General features: G+C 51.5%; 10 protein-coding genes across 10 annotated transcripts; 4 read left to right on the top strand and 6 right to left on the bottom strand.

Moving 5' to 3' along the window:
* Positions 1-321: 321 nt before the first annotated feature.
* On the bottom strand, positions 322-2095 carry N7474_001401 (putative tRNA-specific adenosine-34 deaminase subunit Tad3; the record flags this gene model as incomplete). The annotated part of the gene is made up of 3 exons (XM_057192816.1): positions 322-1843; positions 1893-1944; positions 1999-2095. 3 exons carry the CDS (start codon positions 2093-2095, stop codon positions 322-324), a joined length of 1671 nt encoding a protein of 556 aa, XP_057057769.1.
* A 460-nt stretch (positions 2096-2555) lies between these two features.
* phoB (regulatory cyclin phoB) lies at positions 2556-3674 on the bottom strand (the record flags this gene model as incomplete). Its single annotated transcript, XM_057192815.1, has 1 exon — positions 2556-3674. One exon carries the CDS (start codon positions 3672-3674, stop codon positions 2556-2558), a length of 1119 nt encoding a protein of 372 aa, XP_057057768.1.
* An 836-nt stretch (positions 3675-4510) lies between these two features.
* N7474_001399 (armadillo repeat protein) lies at positions 4511-7595 on the top strand (the record flags this gene model as incomplete). The annotated part of the gene is made up of 3 exons (XM_057192814.1): positions 4511-4787; positions 4849-6551; positions 6606-7595. The coding sequence occupies 3 exons, from the start codon at positions 4511-4513 to the stop codon at positions 7593-7595; spliced, it is 2970 nt and encodes a 989-aa protein (XP_057057767.1).
* Positions 7596-7809: 214 nt separating this feature from the next.
* Positions 7810-8933, top strand: N7474_001398 (putative fructosamine-3-kinase; the record flags this gene model as incomplete). Its single annotated transcript, XM_057192813.1, has 2 exons — positions 7810-8765; positions 8828-8933. The coding sequence occupies 2 exons, from the start codon at positions 7810-7812 to the stop codon at positions 8931-8933; spliced, it is 1062 nt and encodes a 353-aa protein (XP_057057766.1).
* Positions 8934-9026: 93 nt separating this feature from the next.
* N7474_001397 (uncharacterized protein) lies at positions 9027-10777 on the top strand (the record flags this gene model as incomplete). Its single annotated transcript, XM_057192812.1, has 3 exons — positions 9027-9118; positions 9220-9782; positions 10521-10777. 3 exons carry the CDS (start codon positions 9027-9029, stop codon positions 10775-10777), a joined length of 912 nt encoding a protein of 303 aa, XP_057057765.1.
* A 339-nt stretch (positions 10778-11116) lies between these two features.
* N7474_001396 (putative cyclin) lies at positions 11117-11851 on the top strand (the record flags this gene model as incomplete). Its single annotated transcript, XM_057192811.1, has 1 exon — positions 11117-11851. The coding sequence occupies one exon, from the start codon at positions 11117-11119 to the stop codon at positions 11849-11851; it is 735 nt and encodes a 244-aa protein (XP_057057764.1).
* Positions 11852-13358: 1507 nt separating this feature from the next.
* N7474_001395 (uncharacterized protein) lies at positions 13359-14549 on the bottom strand (the record flags this gene model as incomplete). Its single annotated transcript, XM_057192810.1, has 4 exons — positions 13359-13998; positions 14051-14123; positions 14177-14409; positions 14476-14549. 4 exons carry the CDS (start codon positions 14547-14549, stop codon positions 13359-13361), a joined length of 1020 nt encoding a protein of 339 aa, XP_057057763.1.
* A 743-nt stretch (positions 14550-15292) lies between these two features.
* Positions 15293-16393, bottom strand: dprA (putative cell surface protein; the record flags this gene model as incomplete). Its single annotated transcript, XM_057192809.1, has 5 exons — positions 15293-15717; positions 15776-15871; positions 15938-16033; positions 16100-16195; positions 16261-16393. 5 exons carry the CDS (start codon positions 16391-16393, stop codon positions 15293-15295), a joined length of 846 nt encoding a protein of 281 aa, XP_057057762.1.
* A 1749-nt stretch (positions 16394-18142) lies between these two features.
* On the bottom strand, positions 18143-20447 carry N7474_001393 (Zn(II)2Cys6 transcription factor; the record flags this gene model as incomplete). Its single annotated transcript, XM_057192808.1, has 3 exons — positions 18143-19094; positions 19146-19577; positions 19633-20447. The coding sequence occupies 3 exons, from the start codon at positions 20445-20447 to the stop codon at positions 18143-18145; spliced, it is 2199 nt and encodes a 732-aa protein (XP_057057761.1).
* Positions 20448-21408: 961 nt separating this feature from the next.
* N7474_001392 (Zn(II)2Cys6 transcription factor domain-containing protein) lies at positions 21409-22064 on the bottom strand (the record flags this gene model as incomplete). Its single annotated transcript, XM_057192807.1, has 2 exons — positions 21409-21798; positions 21900-22064. 2 exons carry the CDS (start codon positions 22062-22064, stop codon positions 21409-21411), a joined length of 555 nt encoding a protein of 184 aa, XP_057057760.1.
* Between the last annotated feature and the right edge of the window lie 691 nt (positions 22065-22755).

The following is a 22755-nucleotide window of genomic DNA, read 5'->3' as shown; positions in this document are numbered from 1 at the left end:
AGCAGGTGTTTCTCAAGAGGCCAGGGGAGTCATGGGGTTTCAGATGTGATCGGGTTTGTGAAGTAGTTGTTTCTGGTGACTGTCATTTGTGAAGCGATTGAAGAGAGGGAGAGAAGAGAGTGTGTGTATGTGTAAGAGGAAAAAGAGGGAGGGAGCTATCGAAGAACGAGGAAGAGGAGGACAATAATGGATAAAAAGCGTGTCCTTACAGAACCCAAACAAATTTTAAAAGGAAGTTCATTTCGATCTTTATTCTTTCTTTCTGCGTAGACTTCGTACAGTAATTGATACATTTGGTCTCGTCGAGGTGAATGGACTCGATCAAGCATGGAAGACAATATCCGTCTTTTCTTCCGAAGCATCACCAGCACCCTCCTCCTCCTCTTCAACAAACTCAAAACCCAAAGCCCGCCAGTTCAGCTCCTTCCGCCAGTGCAGACCGTAATACATCCTTTCCTCTGTGCTTTGTTCCTGGCCCTCATCAACAGGAGTAGGAGCAACGACGGGCTCCGAGGCAAGACCGCCACTCGCCATGCGGCCCTTGCGAGGAAAAATCACGGCTCGGAAGCGGGAGAGGAGCATCCCCATCGAGCAGCAGATGCATGGTTCGTGGGAGAGGTAGACATCTAGGTCTGTGCAGAGGTATCCTCCTTGGGATGGGGCGCGGACTCGGGAGTTAGTAGTAGTTGGATTTGCGGAAGGCAAAGTAGAAGAGGAGCACTGGGCGTCAGTGGAATGGAGGATTGGGTCGGGTATGGCGATGGTGGAGGGTGGAGGGGCTGGAAGGGGTGGTGGTGTTTCAGACTGAGATGGCGAGGGCGAGATGGCCGTTTTCAGGTCAGGGACAGCAGTCGCAGCACAGCTGGACTCCGGGTTCGGTTCTTCGTGTTTTCTCTTCTTTGGCGAGGAGGGAGACTCGCTCAGAGGTGCCGGAGTCGTAGAAGAATCAAGATGATAGAGAAAGAAAGACTCAAGCGGACGAAGCTCTGCACCTCCTCCAGCAGATTGCGCGCGATGCTCCTCCTGTCGGCGCCGATGAGCCACCAAATCGATCGCTCTCATCAAAGCATGCAGTTCAGGTCCGCCCTCCAGGTCGGCATTGTACGACTTGCTGGCTGGGTTGGGTATCTTGCCTCGATGCAGCTCAGCCTGGGACGGCTGGCCGCCCTCAGGGCGCGAGTATCGCGCATCACCCGCAACAGCTATCACAGCCTGAACCCACTGATCAGAACGGTCTTCGCCATCCTCACGACTGTCGGCGTCGATGCTAGCCTCAATAGCGGGGTCGACTATCACGGCCCCGACCCCACGGCCTAGACCCGACTGCTCTGCTTCCTGGGCGACCTTTCGTGCAAGAGATAGATAGTAGCCAGCTCGGGGCTGGATCGACTCCCGCGCGCTTTTAAGGATCTGTGGAGGCGGCGCGACAGTTGAGCGGGGAGCGGCGGGGTTGAAGATGACCGGCCAGAGGGTCTCGGTCCAAGTTTCGGCTTGGTGGGGGTTGAAAGGAGGCTGGAGGGGGACTTTGATGGTATGTAAAGGGATTTGAGGTGGTGGTGGTGTGCCAATTGCTGGTGTTTCTGGCGGCGTGTCTGTGGTCGAACTGGGTGCCGGTGGTGAAGTAGCCGCTGGGATCGGCGCGAACGGTGCAAGGAGGGTCTGTAGTTTGTCGACATCGGGCAACGGAGACGCGATCAGCACGAAGATTGTCTGCGCTGTGGTTGGCGACTGTCCATCTTCAATTGCGGCCCTCACGGGTGCTGGCAGTCGTTCTCGTTTGACGAAGCGGCGCAGGTGGGAGAGAGTAAGGGAGGGGTCCTTGGGGAATGCAGAATCCAGGGCTCTGACCTATTGATCAGTATCTGTCCTGCAAAAAGAATGAAGCTGCTTACTTGACCACCTTGGAGGCGGCTTTGAGGTTGACTTCGGCGACATAGGCGTCGGCTGCGCTCAAGTTAGGCGTGTTCGAGACTAGCCAGAAGCATAGATAGTACATACCGAAGTCTTCAGGCGGCCGGGTCTCCTGGACCGTGCGAATGGGGATCACCTCTCCAGCCAGGGGAGTTAGGTCCCGGACAGACTGTGGGATGTCCATATGGAGATCCGTGGTGGGTGGATGTCAGGAAAGGAAGGACTTTCGAGCTTCCGCACGCACAAATTCCGCATTGGGAGTTTACACATCTAGATCTACCACCAACTACACAGGTCGGATCGACAACAAAAACAACAGAATAAATTGGGGGGAAATAGCACAGCCCGAAAATAAGGAATTATCAATCAAAACGCCACGTCGTTCGTTCCGCTGGAAATGGGATAGATAATCGCTGAAATGGAACAAATCCCCGCCCTCGGTTTATGCGATAGCCCTCTAAAGCGCCGTGCCCGGATGCACCTCTCGGATTTAGTTACTCCTCTGCAGGATAAGAAAGTATTCGTGAGATCCCTGTGCTCATCGAGTGGACCAGACCACCCTTCCAACGTGCTCCCTGGAATCCAGCCCCAGCGGTGAATCAATCACGAAAGAGAATAGACTGTGGTATACGTTGGGGACCCATTTATGCTGGAGGAACCTCGGGCGTAGCTACTGAGGAGCTGGCATTCCCATTGCCATTGGGGCGCTCGATCTCAAAGCTGTCGCACCGCTCCACCAGACTCCGATAATAGTCTACCAGAACCTCGGGCTCAGGCACAATCCGCCACTGTACTCGGAAGAGAAATTCTAGTTCCAGCATTGCCAGTTCCGTCATGCCAATACCGCCCACCCGGGCATATGTTTTGTTGGTCCAGAAACTGTCGCTCAGCCCCTTGCTGGCGACCGTGGCGCTGGCTATGAGGAAGCGGTGGATGGTCAGACTGGAAACGGTAAAGGCAGGGTACAAAGCACAGAGCCGATCGATATAAAAGACCATGCTGAGCAGGATCGGTGGCGACAGGGTGGCGTGAGTCGTTAATCGTTGCAGGTAGTCCTGCACTGATATTCGGGGCGGAGATCGAGAATGGAAGCGCGTCAGACGCCCCTGGTGTAATGGGATCTGATCATTGAACCGAATCAGCTCCAGCAGCATGCTGGAGATCAGCACCACCATATCCTTGGTATCGGCGTCTTCATATTGCGCAGGCAGAATTTTTACATCCGGCTTGGAGGCCCGCAATCGTTTCGACTGCGGGCTGTCCGATTCCGAGCCGCCGGAAGGGCCCGCCGGCGTGGCATCCGGCGGGTGATGGTCGGTCTGGCTGTTGCGCTTGTTGGAGCCCGAGCGACTGGGGGCGGGCATCGAGGGGGCCACGGACGACGCCGGCGGAGGATTCGAAGGCGACGCAGGCTTAGGAATGGTAGCGGTGGTATTATTGGCAGCGGAAGGCGCGGCAGAAGGGTCCGGAAGTGATGAGGACGTGGTGGTGGATAAGGCGGAAGGATTATTCTGGACCAGCGCTGAGGAGGGTGCAGAACGCTTGCGGTGAAGTTCCCCGGGGGATTCAGGGGATGAAGGATCGACAGTATGCTTGTTTAGGGCGGAACGAAGCTCCTCAATGGCCTGGCGCGACGAACGGGGGCTGCTGAATTGTGGAGCAGAACCGTTGGCCGGCTCATAGTGGTGTGGATGCGCCGAGGGGGAGGCCGAGAAGGAGGAGCGCAGGGCGGCCGAAGAGGGCGAGGGAGAGGATGCTAGCATGGCGATAAGGTTCGGTTAGGTGCGATATCGCGGTACCCGGAATGCTGGAATCTGCGAATCGACCGGTGGGATTGCTACCACGTGGGCGCACGAGTCAACGGGACGCTGACGCTGCGGAACCTGGGTGGCGCACGGGCTCATCCTCAGGATAGATCCAGTGAGGCTGGAAGGGTCTCCGGGCGACTCAAGAAGACAGATGGAGGGAGACCTGAAGGAGGTGGGAAGAATTATCCGGGTGGGAGACAGAATCGAAGACGAGAGAAAAGGAGAAAGAAGAACAGCCTGTCTCCGGGGAAAACCTGTTTGCGCACTGCCAGCGACGAAGGCGGTGACGGGTACTTCGGCCAGTCATGGGGTACGACATTAGGTAATTGAGCGGTCTAGACTGGAGTCACCTGATGACCTATTGACTACTGTCAAGAGCAGAGGGAGTATGTATTCCCAAGGTTGTCAAAAGTACTACTACACACGATAATCCAATTTGGTTAAGTTACCTACTGTACTATTATTATTAGCGTTAACACGGTTCAAAGAGGAAGGTATCTGCCTCAGGCACACATATTACGTAACCACGAGGTCATCTCGATGCGGAGTCGCAAACGTCTAGATTCCTCTTGGCCACTCTTGTTGTTGGTTGATTTGCAGGTACAGACAGGTAGGTTCTGACCAACTACTCCCGGGGAACCTCAGATCCACACAACCCGGTCGAGAGCATTCGTCGCTGGCCGTGAGACACACGACCCCTCGGTCGCCCGACGGCAGCCCACATCGAGTCACGCGGCTGCTCAGGCCCATCTGTGAAGCTCCTCCCACGGGGAGGCGGTGGTCTTCGGACGATGACACGAGCTTCTGCACCGCCGATTCTGCTGCAGCTCCACAGCCCAGAGTCGGTCTCCGCGCAAGTAACATCATTGCGCAACCTCAAGAATGAGTTGATCGGCCATGACCAGCGCAAGGAAGCCTACGTCAACGCGGGTGTCATTCCTGCTCTGGCGCAGGTGCTCACCTCGAGACGACCGACCGAGTTCAATGGATCGGTACAAGAGAAATCAAAGTCAGAAGAGTTGGAGGCCTGTCTTCAGGCGATTCTGATCGTTGGAAGCTTAGCACAAGGTATGTGAGGATTCAATACTCGCTCTGAAAAAGCATCATGGACTCACAGTAAGATGCACAGGTGGCCCGACATTTCTTGCTCCCATATTCGCCAGCAATATTCTTCCCACTCTCCTCTCCATCCTGTCTTCCCAAGAATGCCCACTCTCGTTCCGCCTTCCTATTCTCAGAGTCCTAAGCACGATTGCGGATCGTCTACCGCTGCAGAGTCAAGAGCAATGGCCTCGGGACACACGCTTGGCCGATCTTCTCTTCGCCTCTGAGCACATTGGGTGCCTCACTCGGATTCTTGGAGAAAATTACGGATCCGCCCAGATACAGACGTCCATCGAGTTGGCCGCTGCCCTGATTGGGAAGCTGTGCACGGAGGAGAGCCATAAGACAGCACTAGCAGAGTGTGGGGTGCTGGATGCCCTGGCGGTCAAGATTGCCTCTTTTGTGGTGGCACAGGGATTTGTGCTCCCTGGTGCCGAGGACCATCTCCAATATCTAGGTGCTTTGGAGGCAATCCCGTCGCCAGCTCCTGCATCTGCCCATCTGGCACCGATTCTCCGCGCAGTTACGGTGATCATTGAGCATTCTAAATGGCGCGCGGAGCATCTCCTCTCGTCGCCCGCAATTGTGACGGTATTTCCCAAGCAGGTACCGGGCTTTTCTCCATCCGACATCAAAAAGGGACCATGGGGAACACCGTATCTTGGAAGCTCAGCGGTGCCACGGCCCGTTGGCCCCAATCCGGTCGATGAGCTGCTGCCCTCAGTCCCACTCGCCCATGCCAAAGCGTCTCCTAACGCCGCGAATTTCCCACCTCTGGGGCACGGGGGCTCGCAGCGTCGGCACAGTAGCCACTCTTTCCCCACGCCGTTCTCTCTGACGGAGACGCCTATCCCTGAGGAAGACGAGAACTCCATTGTTCCATGGCTTCTGTGCATTCTGCGTTCGGAAAATGGCATGGCACGCCTGATGGCTGCCCGTCTGGTCACGGCGCTGTTCCGGCTGGGATTGGCAAAGAAGCACCGGGTGCCTATGTTTAGTTATCTGCTTATCCCCATCCTCATTCGAATGCTTGACAAGGACTTTTCCTTACCAGATGAAGGTGGTCCCAACTACAACGGGTTGATCTCGCCGACACAATGCCTGAAAGAGGAGGCTCCAGCAGTACTGGCCAATTTGGTAATGGATGATCAAGAATTGCAGAAACATGCGGTTGATGGCAGTGCGCTCAAACGGTTGTCCCAACTTTTGAAGGAGACATATAATCCAGTTCCAGAGAGCTCACGACCAATGTGGCAAGCAGAAAGTGATACTTTAGCTACAGATTCCGAGTCAGTGTCGGCGGAGTGCCGCCTTGGGCCTCCAGGCTACTCGCCAACATTGTGCCATGTTATGCGGTATCGGGAGAGCATTCTCAAGGCTTTGGCAGCCTTGGTTCCGTTCAAGGACGAGTATCGCAAGGCGGTCTGTGAGAATGGCGTGGTCCCCTACATTATTGACTCGCTCAAGCCACGGCCAAGTGATGCACCGGCGGACGCTTCGATTCCCAAGAACACGGCCGCTGACGGCAACCCGACTCCGACGCTGCTGGCTGCTTGTGGCGCGGCGCGGATGTTGACGAGGTCGGTCAGCGTGTTGAGGACTAGCCTAATTGACGCTGGGGTCGCCCAGCCTCTGTTTGCTCTCATTAAGCATCCAGATTTAGAGGTGCAGATCGCAGCTACAGCGGCAATCTGCAACCTCGCATTGGATTTCAGTCCCATGAAAGAGGTCAGTTGCAATCTTATTTTGGTCGGCGATGCAAATCTAACATGGTTCCTGTAGGCAATCATCTCCGCCGATATTATCCCACTTCTGTGCGAGCATGCTCATTCGTCCAACACCAAGCTCCGCATTGAATCTCTATGGGCACTGAAACACGTAGTCTACAATACATCGAACGACATCAAGATGAAAGTCGTCGCAGCACTGGGTCCAGCCTGGATTTGGCAAGTCATCAGCCAAGACCCTGTCAGCAACTTGACGAAACGAGGGATGGAGGACGAGATGGATCAGGGCGCTGGGATTGCCATGGGTCGAGCCAACTCAGCCGGGGAACAAGTCGACATTTTGAATCCCATGGAGGAAGCCGGCTCACGGGACGAAGGCTTCAAGACGACGGACACCATGCCGCCGTCGAAGATGAGTTTGGAAATGTTCCTCCCGGATGCTCGACGCCGACGCAAACTGGTCCTGCATGGCGACTTGGAGCAATCGACCCAGGCACGACAGGACGATATTGCGGTTCAAGAGCAAACGTTCGACTTGCTACGCAATATCATCTGCGGTCCGGGCGCTCCCGAGATGATCGATCATTTGTTCAAAGAGATCGGGCAGGACGAGCTCCTTGGCGCGCTGGCAGATAACCTGCGGTCACGCAGCATCCAGCTTCCCCATCGCCGCGAGTCCTCTAGTCGATCCCTGCAAATCCCCGTGGAGATCCTGAGCTCGGTCACGGCGCTGATTATCCACCTGGCTGCGGGCCTCCCCCGACACCGGCAGCTGCTTGTGTCGCACCGCAACCTAATGCGTTCGCTGACCGACTACTTCAACCATACCCATCGTGAAGTACGGGTGAACTGCGTATGGGTAGTGATCAACCTCATCTACGAAGAAGATCAGAGTGACCGTGAAGGGTGCCGTGAGCGCGCTGCCAAGCTGCGGTCACTAGGGATCGCAGACCGGCTGGCCAGTTTGACGGACGATTCAGATTTGGACGTGAAGGAGCGCACCAAGACAGCGGTGCACCTACTGAACTCGCTAGCGCCGGCATGATTGTGAGTCGGATTTATTTGAAGGGAGAACACAAAACTGGATGGATATTGGCGTCGAAGTAACTATTTTGAATCTTGTGTATACGCATCCAATGCGAGATAGTCCGTGTTATCTAATCGCCAGTGGAGAAAACAAACGTCATTGTATGAACTGTGCCGGATCAAGTATCTTACTTCACTCCTTCATTCAGCACATACACAATTAGCTCGAAACCATGTCCCCCGTCCCCGCCTCCATTCTGCGCGCCCTGTCTCTATCTTCTGATCCGTCAAAAGTCAGCCTCTCATCTTCCGGCCTGGGGTCAGGATTCACCAGCACTGGGGCCATTCGAGCCAAGGTAGCCACCGAAAAAGGCCAAGAAGAAGAGCGCCGGTACTTCGTCAAGACCTCAGCAGATGGCAAAGCGGCCGAGGAGATGTTCCGCGGGGAATATGAATCGCTCAATGCGATTGCAGGCTCGGTGCCGGGGTTCTGTCCGCGCGGTCTGGCGTGGGGTCCACTAGAAGACTCGGACAATAACAAGAAATTCTTTCTCGCGACGGAGTTCCTCGATCTGGGCGGCTCAATGGGCCGCAGTAGCTCTGGTGATGAGAATACGCCGACGACTCTTGCGCATCGGCTGGGAAAACTGCACACTACGCCCGCACCACCAGATCCAGAGACGGGGCGGCGTCGATTCGGGTTTCCCGTTCCTACATTCTGCGGAGATACAAAGCAGCCGAATCATTTTTACGATAGTTGGGCCGATTTCTACGCGAACGAGCGCCTGCTCACCATCCTAGCCTCGTCAGAACAGCGTAATGGCCGCGACGCCGGACTGCGCGAACTAGTCGAGAAAACAGCGCACACAGTTGTTCCCAGATTACTAGGCGATGGCCATTTGGGATATAATTCCCGAGGAGAGGGGGAAGGGATTGTCCCCGTCGTTGTGCATGGGGATCTATGGAGCGGGAACGCAGATTATGGTCGGATCGTGGGTACTGGGCGAGATGAAAAGCCAGGTGATGTGGTCTATGACCCGTCGGCGTGCTATGCGCACAGTGAGTTTGAGCTGGGGATCATGCATATGTTTGGGGGATTTGGGGCACGGTTTTTCAGTCAGTATCATCGTGTTGTGCCCAAGACAGAGCCCGTGGAGGAGTACGAGGATCGGGTGCGGTTGTATGAGTTGTGAGTTTTGCCTGATCTCCCCTGATAACCAGAATACAGGCTAATCAATACCTTATATGTAGATACCACCATCTGAACCATCATGCCATTTTTGGAGGAGGGTATCGATCTGGTGCGATGTCGATTATGCAAAAGTTGGTTCGGAAGTATGGCGATGCGAAGGCGTAGATCCGTCGAGGGGTGATGATGTCACATTAGAAATAACTACATATTCTCTCTTTTCCCCCTCTCTTCTTTCATCTTCATTTCTAACCTCATACTATGTCCCATCCCGACTCGAATCTTCACCCTGAAGCTACCGGCCCCGCCAAAGCGCTGGTCGACCGCCACCGCGCGGAGCAGCCCTTGAAGCTGTATGCGGGGTGGTTCTGTCCGTACGTTAACATCTCACAGAAATAAGACAATATAAACTGACTATCTTCAGATTCGGTGTGTTCTATTAAGCTAACTATAGACTTACTATTTTGGATACGAAACTAAACTATCTATCTCCAGTGCAACGAGTCTGGCTCGCCCTAGAAGAAAAGCAAATCCCCTACGAATACATCGAAGTAAACCCGTACAACAAACCCGACTCCCTCCTGGCCCTCAACCCGCGCGGTCTCGTGCCCACGCTCTCCTGCCCGACTAGCCCTTCCCCGCGGCCACTGTACGAGTCCACCGTGATATTGGAGTACCTCGAAGATGCGTATCCAGGCCATGGCCCGCGTCTCCTCCCAACGGATCCCTACGAGCGAGCCCGCGCGAGGATCTGGATTGACTATGTGACCTCGCGGATTATTCCTGCGTTCCATCGTTTCCTGCAGTATCAACCCACGGGTCCACAAGACGGAGGGCTGGACAGAGCCCGCCAGGAATTTCTGAATCATCTCAAGGTCTGGACGAAGGAGATGCATTCGACTGGTCCGTTCTTCTTAGGACAGGAACTGAGTGCTCCGGATCTGGTGCTGGCACCGTGGGCAGTGCGATTGTGGGTGTTTGATGAGTTTAAAGGTGGGATAGGGATTCCGTCTGGTGGTCCTGATAAGGCGGTTTGGGACAGATGGAGGAAGTGGGTTGCTGCTTTGAATGATAGAAAGAGTATCATGGAGACGACGAGTGAGAGGGAGTATTATCTGCCCATCTATAAGCGCTATGCGGATGATCAGGCGCAGAGTGAGTTGGCTAAGGCGACGAGGTCGGGACGGGGTGTTCCTTGAAAACATATTAGAGAGACAATTTATCTTTTTCACAATATAGCTGAGAGACGAATGAGTACGTAAGAAGTAAGAGAGAAGAGAGAGACTCAAAAATAGGCCCACGAGTATGAATAAGTAATATGCCGTGTTGACTTCACTGTTATGTAGAAACCTAGATTTCCTGCCTGATCAGGACAAGTTCTCTTCATATATGTATCACTACAACTCTATGCCCTTTAAAGATACCAGCTCGACTCCCGTAGTGCAGCGGGGTTGCTACGATGGTCGCTGGCTGCTCCATCGGGGACTGGCTCGCTCCCTCACAGCCCCCAGTGGACGCAAGTGGGCTGGGATCTTTTTGCATGCCGGAGATATATTCAGTCAGTATCTTTATTTTTTATTTTTCCCTTTTATTTATTCTTTTTATTTTTTTATTTTTTTCCTAATTTGAAGTGCCCTCACTACACCATGATATAGAAACAAGAGGATCGAGCGGTTGCTCGCAACAACATTCTTCCGACTGACATAATCCATCATCGCGTCCCATCGCCAAGTCCGCTTCTTCCGCGTCAACGAGCCATCGGGCCTGTCAATCTTGCAATGGCGCCCGAGACAAAGGACGGGCCGCTTCGTCGCGGCTCATTCTTAGAGCCCGGCGCCCCAGAGACCCCCGCCATCCACCCATCATTCATCCAGGTGGCCAAGCCGTATATCTTCGAGCAGACCATCCAGGACTGTATCGAGGCTATGGGCGTCAATCCGATGCGCGAGGAATCGCTGCGTCTCCAGGGCGTGACCTGGATCGATAATGTGCGGAAAGTGCTTCGTCTGTAAGTTTCCCGCCGCATGTTATGAGAAGCGGTGTTAATTGAATGGCTCAGTCCCGTTCGCACTTTCAACACGGCTGTGATGTATTATCATCGTTTTCGGTTGGTGCACCCGGATAATGAGTATAACTACGTAGTAAGTTTTGTCGCGCTTGTTTCCGAGTGTCAGGCTAACATTCTCACAGGATGCAGCCGCGGCGGCTTTATTCGCCGCGTGCAAGATTGAAGACACTCTCAAAAAGTCGAGAGAAATTGTCTGCGCGGCTTACAATTTGAAATTATCACCATCAGAACATCTGCCGTCTGATGATCCGGTAAGATATATGATCGGGGAGTTTAAGAATCGATGCTAATATATGGACAGTTCTTCGATACGAATGCCCGAGGCATCATCGGCCTCGAAAGGCTCATGCTAGAAGCCTCCGGATTCGACTTCCGGACTCGCCATCCCCAAAAGACGCTGATGAAATTAACCCGAAAATTCAACCTGACACACGATTCCGAAGTGTCTCGCCTGGCCTATCGTATCTCACTGGATCTCTATCGGACCTTTGCCCCCGTCAAACAGGCATCGTCAGCCATGGCATTTGCCTGTCTCGAGCTTTCAGGGCGACTACTGGATCAGCGCATTGGAGCCGTCGAGTCTGGGGCGGAGTATGAGCAGTGGAATACAACCCGTGAAGAAGTTATGGAAACCCTCTTCGACCTCCTCGAACTTTATACCGACCAGCGCTCATCTACGATTGTGGGACCTCAATTCCCCGCCGACCGCTTCTTGACAGTCCGCATTCCGCTCAACCAAGAAGCAGATGCGCAGCATATCCCACGGTACACGCGCTGGACAGAGCGCCCGCGCATGTCCAAGACCTCGCCCAGGGAATCCAATGGCGCTGGTACGTTGCTGCGGCCTAACCATCCGCTAACTCCGATTGCTGCGAACGGCGACCGCCTGAAAATGAATGACCGTGGTTCTGACGCTGCGGTCCGGTTTATGTTGGATCCTGTTTGTGCAGAGGAGGAGAATAAGCAGGTTACGCAGTATTTTACTGTTGAGATGGAGGAGTATGAGGTCGAAGAGTAAAAGCTGCAGTCGATATTCGGGTCCTCCGCTTTGCGTCTTGGACATTTGAGCATACGGCCGGTATCCTTGTTGTGCTCAGCTAGCACGGCCCCATATGTTCTCGGCCCGTCTTGCATTGCCTCTCTTGGGCCGTCAGAGCCCATGCAGCGGAGTGCTATCTACCGAGAACGTTTGAGAGGCGAGCCACTTAATCGCCCAGCCCCCTGGAACGGACCTCCCAGCTCCATGGCTTTGGGGCTTCTTCGGCAGGACAGGAACAAAACACACCACTCGTGATTCTTACACTCCAGTTCTCTAGGGCATATTGTCCTAACATGTTCACAGCCCCTTCCGGCCCATTGACTCCCTGCCTCTCGCAAATACATTCTCTCTCGAAGAGGACGTGAAGAGATATAAACGACAGTGGTCATCCCTGCGGAGCATGCCAACGATGATAGGCAAACTCAATTTATACAAGACGCCCCTAAGAAACCATATTCTGTAGCTAGAAGGAAACGCACCATGTATTTTGTCTGTCATCTCAATGTACGTCACAATCCCTTCGCCCACACTGCTCATCACTTCAATGTCTTACGAAATAAGGAATCATATTATGAACGGGTTTGGTAATATTAAAAATAATTTTCAATATTTCTAGAACCTTGAAATTCTCTAAGCACCTTGCAGCCAAGCCCTAATCTGCTCGTTTTCATTCTGGGATTCGACCAATATTATAAGAGACGTTGGAAGTAGATCTTCCTTTAAATTGTCTTTGGTTTAGCGTACCTAATCAATTTACCTTGGCATTCAAGATGAAAATAGTGGTAGCGACTGTAGATTCTCAATAAGGAAGGTACACCACTACGTAGAGAGAATGTAGATTCTAGCTACTCTTGTCTGGTAATAATCTTACCATTTGAGACTTTTGCATCTGGCTATACATACCCGATAAGGCGCAAATTGTTCTATCACGGGCTTATGGTCTAGGGGTATGATTTTCCCTTCGCATGGGAGAGGTCCGGGGTTCAATTCCCCGTGAGTCCATTTTTTGCCCTTTCTTTGAGATATAGTACTATTATTTTTGGATGCTTATGAGAATGAAAAAAAAAAAAAATTTAAAAATTTTCTGTAAATTCTACTGGGATAAAATAACCGGGAGAATAATGAAAGGAACCCTACATCCAATAAAAGAAAGCGAGCTTCGAAAATGTCAAGTACCTCCTTATACGGAAACGACACAGGTAGACTAACCGTTGTGAACGTAAACAAGCCACGACTAGCTAGGCAATTAGGAGCTATGCTTCATCATGTTAAAAAATAGACGGGTATTACGCTAGCAATCTCCCAATGCTTCAAAATGCGATCGGATACCTAAAGCACGCTCACAGTGGTGCTGGCACTAGATTTAGGGTTTCCGATAATTTCATAGACATAGATAGTGTTGTGAAGGAGAATCTTAATGTAATTTGTTCTATAAGCTACTAAAGTAACTCAATGAACTGACTGCTGAGAAAAGGAAATTCACCAATCACCACATGTCTAAGGGGGCAAGACCCTCAGTAACAAGTTGCTCATTAACCTCCATGTTTGTGGTCTCCCACAGCCCTTTGATCTGTTTGTCATCCTCAACAACTGCATTTGGGGATTCAACTTTGCCAACAGGCACCAGGAACTTCCCCTTGTAGTTCTCGATATTCTGTCTGACCTCTATCGCGGTGGCAGCGAAGGCAGATGTCGCAGCACCTTGCTCGGATGCGAGGAAGAAGAGGCGGGCTATAGTCCGTATGAATAGGTAATTGACTATCATCAAACCCTCGGTGGCAACCTCTCCTGGGTGCACGGCAACAGATACAATAGGGAGACCCTGCTCATCCAACCGGCGCTGTAATTCCTTTGTAAATAAAGCAACGGCGGCTTTTGAAACGGCGTAGCGGATCAGATCGAAGCCGAACATAAATCTACCAATATATCGCCATTGCCAAGGGTGTGCACGAACCGGGTTGCGAAGGCAATCGGTGGAGTCGAAGTGGAATTCGAAGTTTTGCGGCAGCATGGTAACTTGGGCGAGCGAACTGAGGTTTATGATCCTAACGTCGGCGTCCTTCGCTTTCAGAGCATTCTTAAGAAGCGGCATAACACGGTTAACGAAAAAGAAGGGTCCGATGTAGCTGAAGATATCAGTCGGGTGCCGGCTCGTCTCTAATAGAAACTTCAACCTACTTGACGGCCAGGTGTTGTTCCCATCTACCATACAACAGTTCGTTGGACAACGTCGAATACGCAGCATTATTAACTGGAAGGCAGATGTCAGAAAACGAATAGTACGCCAGAGGTTTTGGACCATACTCAGAATGTCTACTTTGCTTTCCTTCTCGTTCAGCGCATGGGCCGCCGCATCGATGCTCTTTAGATCGGATAAGTCCAATAACAGCCAGTCGATGTTATTTGCTTCGATGTCCGGATAGTTGGTTTGGAGGATGTCCTTTGCATTCCGTGCCTTTGATTCGGATCGTGATGTGAAGTACACCTTTGCTCCACGTTGAGCGAGAAGCCGCACTGTCTCAAAACCAATGCCATTACTACAAGATAGATTCCTTTAGTAAGAAATGCTAGATCCTCGGGGTCGCTTTGCCGTGTGGACCTACCTTCCTCCCGTCACGACAACGACTTTCCCGTGGAGGTCGGGGATATCCTTTAGCGCATCCCACTGTTTGTTCATGAAGGGCAAGTTGGTTAGTTGAATTGACACCTTGGTGCAAGTTCACGGTACACGAAGAAGTGAAGAGGGGTTCAGCATCTCCTTCTGTGGCCGCTGACGAACTAGCGCTAATACGAATTAGGCAGATTTCAGCCCCCCCCCCTACGAATTTCATATCATTTCAATCTTAACTCAATTAATCTAAGTCTCGATTCCGCCTAGGCCTATGTCAGTTTTGATGAGGGTGCCAGCTTTCGACAGTCGCTGGTAAAAATGAAAATTGTAAAGAAGGTGATGAAATGGCAGCTTAAGATTTGGTTACAGAGTGGTCAAACTGGATCATTTCGTTTCTTCCTACAGGCGGAAGGTACACATCGTAGTCACTGCTTTAGAAGTAAATGGTGTGCTACAACATGCTTTAAAGATGCCAAACCACTAATTGTCAATCTGATAACTACTTTCAGGAGCTTGTAAAATTCCTACATTCATTACCTTACACGAACTTGTACTAAACTACGACAGTATTACTTGTTCTTTTTAATAAATTATTGTGGACACGTTATACTATAACAAATAGAAGTCATCAGAAACAAGAGGACCTCTTCATTTTACTGGTATCTAGACTAGTTTTGGTGTGGGCTAAGCCAGTTTCATTTCATTCAAGTAAACTGAATAGCAATTTGGTAAGCGTTGTACCCAAATAGTCATCTCAATCGTTATCGCTCCAATAAATTTCTTCCTGAACTGCTTCATCCATCCACGTCTTAAATACTGCGCTGGACACCAGCGTTTCGATTGTCGAAGTCAGAGTCCACGCGGGGATCTAGCTTATTGGCTGTATTTGTGGCATGGGGGCCTGCAGTCGCACCAGCCAAAGGGTTGCCATAGCTACTGCCAGCAATAGCTTGATGACGAGCTCGGTTGTCAAGATCAGAGTCGACGCGAGGGTCTAGCTTGTTGGCTAAGTTGGAACCGTGTGGGCCGGCATTTGTGGTGGCGGATGAGACACCAGTTGGCTCGTAAGCACCACCTACACCACCATGATGGCGAGGAACGGCCGCGCCGGAATCAACTCGGGGATCGACCTTGTTGGCGACATTAGTGTTGTGGGTGTCAATACGCCCGCCTGGAGCCCCAGTTGTCCCAACCGGAAAATAACCGGGGCTATCGAACTGAGCAGCGCGGTTGTCTAGCTAAGTTAGTTATTCATTCAAATGACCGAGTAACTCCACACAGAGATGACACACCTCTGTCACTATCGACACGGGGGTCAACTTTATTGGCCATATTGGAGCTATGCGGGCCAGCGGCGCCTCCCATAGCCTGGTGATGGGCACGGTTGTCTGTGATCATTTGAAATGAGTTAGCCAACTCGATAAAATAAAATGCAATTGCTTTCCACTGCATACCACGGTCGCTATCGACTCGAGGGTCAACTTTGTTGGCGATGTTGGAGCTATGCGGGCCAGCGGCGCCTCCCATAGCCTGGTGATGAGCACGGTTGTCTGTGATCATTTGAAATGAGTTAGCCAACTCGATAAAATAAAATGCAATTGCTTTCCACTGCATACCACGGTCGCTATCGACTCGAGGGTCAACTTTGTTGGCGATGTTGGAGCTATGCGGGCCAGCGGCGCCTCCCATAGCCTGGTGATGGGCACGGTTGTCTGTGATCATTTGAAATGAGTTAGCCAACTCGATAAAGAAAATGGAATGGCTTTCCACTGCGTACCACGGTCGCTATCGACTCGAGGGTCAAGCTTGTTCGCTAGCTTGGAGTTGTGGGGTCCATGGTTTGTGGCCTGAGCCGAATCGTTATGATGACCACTCAAGGCTTCTTCGGCTTTCTTGATGAAATTACTCATTTTTGCAGGATAGGTTGCTCTTAAAGATTCTGTCTTTGATCAAGTGAGTTTGTAGGTTGGTACTGGAAAAGGATCTGAGGGTCATTGACTGGCTTTATATATTTCCCAATCCGTAGGGGTTAAGCAAACGCCTTAGCAAGCAAATGACGTCGGCCTTGCTAGCCATGATGCAGTTATTGTACACTGTTCTTATCAAGAATGACTCTTGCCAAGTATAAAACATGGGAGGTGCGATATTAGCAGTGTCTGATGATGAGAAACCTTAGGCATGTGGCGTCAAGCTCGTTTTCGCCACCACAGGGGGTCTTGGAAGGGGGTGCAGAAACAGGGCTACACCCATGTTTACCAGGGCCCACGTAAAGAAGAATAGTAAAGTGAACTTGCTCTGGGTTTCTATTTCAAACAAGAATGGCGTCAATATTTCATCATTCTCCTTTGAACGCGTCCTCCATTGTCAACAAGCAAACCTACACCATGCTCTCACCTGGCGTCTAGGGAATGACGGACAATTGCTGGTCTTGTTAAACTATAATCAAACTTGATCGAGTTCGTGGGCTATCATACCTTTTTGAAGCTATGACGAACTTGGTAGTGCTGATCAAGCCGGTTAGGCCCCTGTGAGTAATCAACTCTGCCCTATGATCTGGCATGAGGCTTTGCCTGCAAAGAATGCTATGACCAACTAATAGCATAAATTTCTACTTGTGCAAATACTATCCACGAAGGCTATACCATAATAATAGATATGTATATATTAGAGAGAGATAGCGATGTACTGCATGTAATAATGAAATCTGATGTCATAAGAGCACACGTGTTGCTAAGGACTATAAGCGAGATCTGCATAACCAGAGCATTGGACAAGCTAGTCAAGATATGAAAGAATAGAGTGGTTTACGTCTACTTCTCTAGTAGGATAGCGACTTGTCTGGGTTCCAAAAGATAAAGATTCCTGGCCGTAGCCGAGCCTAATGTCCCAAATAGGCCGTCTGGTACTGGTAAGATTCTGATTCGTGTGTCAACCTAGGTCACAAATTTTTTTTTTTTAAAAAAAAAGGCCAGAGTTAGTACTATAATAGTGTCTAGTATTCTAACAAGCTAGCAAAAGACCTTCCCAACCGCTAAAGGCATGACGGTGATTAACCCTAATGTGGCAAGACGGACCCACTTTTGAAATTCTGATATCTATGGCAATCTAGGGCGGAAAGTCCCCATCAAATGGGCTTGTGGTCTAGTGGTATGATTTTCCCTTAGCATGGGAGAGGTCCGGGGTTCAATTCCCCGCGAGTCCATTTTTTGATCTCTTCTGAGAAGTGGGTGGTGTTTTTTAATGTTTTGAGACTTAGAAAGGATTTTCTTTTTGATGTGTGGGTGACATCACCTCGCTAAACAAATAATTATATTATTTCACAATCAGTGACATAACTATGATATGGTACCCTTTTAGCATCGGGCGGTCTAGGCTTCCCCCACAAGTCCATTATTTTACTTTTTCTGAGCGTTTTCCGAGATGCAGTAGTAGTTTTATATGCTAATGGGAGTTGAAATTTAGTTTGTTTTATTCATTGATGTGGCTGATACCCGCGCTAACCAAATGTATATTTCCATGCTTAGGTCCATCATCCGAAGGAAACGAATAGCAAAATATGCAAGACGTATATGAAGTATAGTTATTCATATAGACAATAGTGAAAACTATTTACAATTGTATTGTATATGTGGACAATTAGGTGCGCGTAAATATCACCCTTAGAAACTAAAGGTGGACGGGTCATTGGGGAAATTCGACAAGGCCCAAGAATCAAGCTGAGCCCACCAGATAGATCCCTCCAGATTCTCCAGAAAGCCTTGGTCATCGCCTGGAGGAACGGATGACGCACCAAGTTCAGTAGGCTCCAAGACACCAGACATGGCCGAATAATCCATGGGAACAGCGTCGAACGAGACAGGTCGTTCGGATTTCGTTGGTGGCAGTGTCTCTTGCAGGGTAGCATTGACACCATTATTAGCGCCCTGAGGGCACTGAGACGGATTAGGACCAGCGGATCCAATCTGACGGTGAACCTCCTGTCGAAGCTCCTCGAGGATGATGCTATACCGTCGACTAGGGCAATTCTTGCGCGTAGCCTCAGCCAGATGCTGCTGGCACGTCTCTGCAAGGGAGAAAAGGTAACGCAGCTTATCGGCATCCCCGGGGCTGGCGGCCGAGGATGCGGATGATGAAGGGCTCGGGGCGAGCGATTGACGGTGTTGCTGGATAGTATGGATGTAGACCACGAGGATGGCGCAGAAGCACACATAATGCGTGAACCAGAAGGACTGGATCAGGATGCCCTGTTGGGCTAGGTCATCTACGAGAGTCATCACATCCTCAGCGGCCTCGATGCACTTTTGCACATATGTGCTGACCATGGGACGCGATACTTTCGGCCTGCGGCTGAGATCGGTGAAATCGTTTAGGAGGAATGAGCGTGTGACGTGAATCATTGCGTGGGAGTAGGCGAGTTGTAGCACTTGGCTTTGTCGACAGAGTGGTGGGATTAGGCTAGATGCTCTGACGCTGTTGAATAGCGGCGGGGTGCTCTCTTTCCACTTTTCTAGCTCGGAGGTGAGTCGGACGGCCGTCTCGAGTGGTGAGTTGCGGGACAGAGGGTTTATACTGTAAAGCTGGCGCGAGATTTCTCCCATAATACGACCGAGGCTGCAGAGCGGTTAGTCAGAAGGCCGAGCGAAGAAGAGAGTGAATGCTTGCCGGTAGTGAAGCACAGATGCAATCATCATACTATCCGCCGACCCCGTCCGCTTTGTCGGGTCCTCTTCTAGCAGGTCATCATCGTTCATCTCATCCGGGAGCTCCTGGTCAAGATCTTCGTCGTGCATGAGCCGTGGTCGTCCGAACATGACGCTCAGGTATTTGTCCAACGTGTACGCACTCCAGAAGATACGTTTGCGCAGCTCCAACTCGAGGTACGAACATCCTTTCGCCAGTTTCGACGGCCACTTCCGGTGTAAACCAAGAGCCGTGACGACTTGTAGGGCTGTACCAAACAGATACCAGCACTCGTTGGCACGAGAGGTCGATAGCAGATAGAGGCATTGGCCTAGTCGAGCTTGAATCGTCTCCAGCCGCGGTGGTCCTGATTCAAGCGAAGACATGTACTTCGAAGCCACATACCAGCGTTCACTATCAATATTTAGATTCAATCTGGGAGAAGCGGAAGTGGCTGAACAATGCGCACCTTTCATTGCGTCCATCTGGCATCCCCGGCCGCATCTCCAGATATAAAGTACTGACAGCGAAGACCATCAGCACGATGGCCGTCCTGGCCACCATATTTCCCGTGGGAGGATTCGAAAGCGAGGTATCATGTTGATACACCTGGCGAACCCATTGCTCGACGCTGCCCCGGTGCAGGAATCGGTAGGTCACGATGGAGAAATCAAAATAGACGCCGACAAGCTCCAGCGCCTTCTCAAAGGGCGGAAGGGTAAATTCAATCTCCTGAGCGTTGTGGAATGGCTTGTCACCGAACATGAACACGGCGGCACTCTTGGACGACTCATTTTGCAGCTCATCTGGGATGGCGGTGGTCTCGTCCTGATGCAGGCGACTCCATACCCGATTCAGGAACGAGACACCCGAGGACGGGCCGAGATAATTGCCTTCGAACGTGGATCCCGGCTCCGGGGAGTTCCGCGGTGACAAGGCACGCTGGCGATTGCGGGGCGGTTGCTGGAAATCATCATTTCCGGAGGACTCGGTGGCTCGCCGCCGAGAGCTGTTGGATACCGAGCTAGCGATGGGCGGAGACGCAGATGCAGGGAGAGGCTCTGGTGGCAGACCTCGCGAGTAGGCGGCATTGTATCTGCAGTGCAATGACAGGCGCGTGCAGCGGGTGCAGGGCAGGGTACCCGTACACCGCGTCTTCTTTCCCTTGCACAAGTCGCAGGCTCGGGTGATCTTCTGGCGCGGGGCCTTGGCCGACATCATCGGGTCGGAGGATTTTCGCTTGCGGGCCAACGCCTCTCCATTACTATTATCTAGTGCGAGCATGGATGGCTAGGAAATGGCATCAGTTCCTTCTCCGAGACAATCAATGATGGCAATAAAGGAGAAGTTTCCGAGCCAGAGTGGGGGTTCGGGGCGTCTCCGCGCGGGGGGGTTTTTTCTGTTCCCCGGATTCGTTTTGTCAGCGATTCCGCTGCCCTCACGATGCTTGTTGGATCGTCGGATCGTCTCAATGAGGTCATCGCTGGCCGGCTAGTTGCATCAGATCTGCAGCCCAGGGGACGATGACATCAACGGCGAACATTCATACTTTAATTTTACAAGGGTTATTCTTCGGCCCCGTACCAGGAAACCTTCGTGCCTAACGAGGCTCAACCGTCCAATGAACAGGATGACTAGTTAGGCCGTTAGATGTCTATGGTGGCTGAGGTGATAAACCTAAAACCTCGAAATTGGCCATGGAAGATTACTGGCCAGAACTTAATTCTGTTCAATGCTGCAGTGCGTGCCTGTTTAGCCCGCAACGTCCGGAACCGAAGTAGAAACAGGACGGGAAATGGGGATCAATAGAGATGTAAGACACCAGAACGGTATAGGAGAACATCCATCGCGTATATAGAAACAGCACGATGCCACCCAGGAACCACACGTATATCACAAGGTGGATGCGCTCGTGAGGCAATTACGTGGAGACGGAAATAGAAGTAGGTTTGACTTGAAAGAAAGAAACAACAAAGCAGTAGTCAACAAATGCTGAATTTTGTAGGGTGCATCAAGTCCCAATGTTATCAAGGATATCGGGATCATAACAAAACAAACAAGAAGGACACAACCAAAGCAGATATAACGGTGTGGTACAACCAACCAATAGATTCAACCAGACAAGGACAGTCCGCACGCAACGGCCGCTATGCAGGGCGAAAAGCCACAAGGCACTCCAATCATATGCAAATAACGGTAGATGAGGCAGTGGGGGAGAGGAGGGTAGGGCGGAAGGGGATAGGGACTACCGGTAACCAAAGAGATTGTGCATGGGATCTTGATTGCCCATGCCGGGGTCCATCTCGGATTCGGGATTGGTGTCGGGCTCAGAGGTATTTCGACGATCGGTCGGTAAGGGGAGAGGAGGTCGATTTAGGATGTGAGCGACTTCGGCGGCGAGTTGATCCTCGGGCATGCCGGCGCGGATCATCTCGATGATATGTTGGACGACGGGATATTCGCTCGTGCGGATAGCCTCTAGCAGTAGGTCGACGAACTGACGGTAGTAGCGCAGATCGTCCTGGGTGCGTTTCGCGGAGATTTTACGGCGTTTGTCGGAGCCCTCATCAAAGAAACATTGGCGACCATGCGTCTCGCATTCGGAACATGGCTTGCCCGGCTTGCCATCTGCGCACTAAGAGAAGAAAGAGACGGGACGGTCAGACAAGAGGCAAGGCAAGTGACTAGGAGAGGTCAATCCCAAGGCAGGTGGGAGACGAGAGTGGGCGGGTGTACCCTTGTCCGACGTCGTTTGCATTCCGTACATGCGGTCGACGCTCTCTTCATCCTCGGTTCTTCTGGTGGTAACGGGCCCGGTGGCCCTTGGCCAGGCGGCGTGAGCCCGGGCATCACGGTGCGAGGAGCAATGGGCCGGAGACCCCGCGACCCTATGTGGTCCATTGGCGGGGCGGAGATGATTGGTCTTGGGGGGAGGGCGGGGAGAAATAAAGGATGATAATCAAGAGATGATGATGAAGGGAACCTGCTCACGTTGATGAGCCAGACCAAGACCGGCAAGCCACCTGCAGCGAAAACATAATCGGTCCAATACCAAGTTGCGTCTAGGGTGAACCGCTCATGGTCTTTTTCACCCTAAGGTAGGTAAGAGTGTGCGGAATGAGCCGAAAGCATTCAAACAGACTGGGAACTGCAGGTAACGCCTTTCCTAGAGACTGTCGAAAATGATAAGAAAAGAAAAGGAAAGAAGGAAGAGGGAACGAGGGTGGGAGGGAAGACACGAGAAGGTCTGTGGCGTGTGTGGCGGAGGGAAGTGGAGCGAAACCACAGTAATAATGTCGAGTGAGCACAATAAGGGAAAATAGTTGGTCAGTAACCAAGAAGAAAGAGTAACTAGTAATTACCACAGATCATTGCCTGAAACTACAGCAACGGAGAGGGGCCGAGAAGGCCCTGTGTATCCAGGATGATTTGACGGACCATCATGATCATCATCGTCATTATCATCATCATCATCATCATCATCATCATCATCATCATGATGGTTCGCTACTAACCCCCTCGCTGTTTGGACCATCATACTATTCCAGTTAGAAGGGAAAGGGAAAAAACCAAAACAAAACAAAGTGGGACG

Source organism: Penicillium riverlandense, assembly GCF_028828495.1.
Source record: "Penicillium riverlandense strain IBT 135883 chromosome Unknown utg000001l_segment0_segment0, whole genome shotgun sequence".
Classification (NCBI taxonomy): Eukaryota; Fungi; Ascomycota; class Eurotiomycetes; order Eurotiales; family Aspergillaceae; genus Penicillium; species Penicillium riverlandense.
Note: the sequence above shows the minus strand (reverse complement) of the source record. Positions and strands in the feature narration are given on the sequence as shown.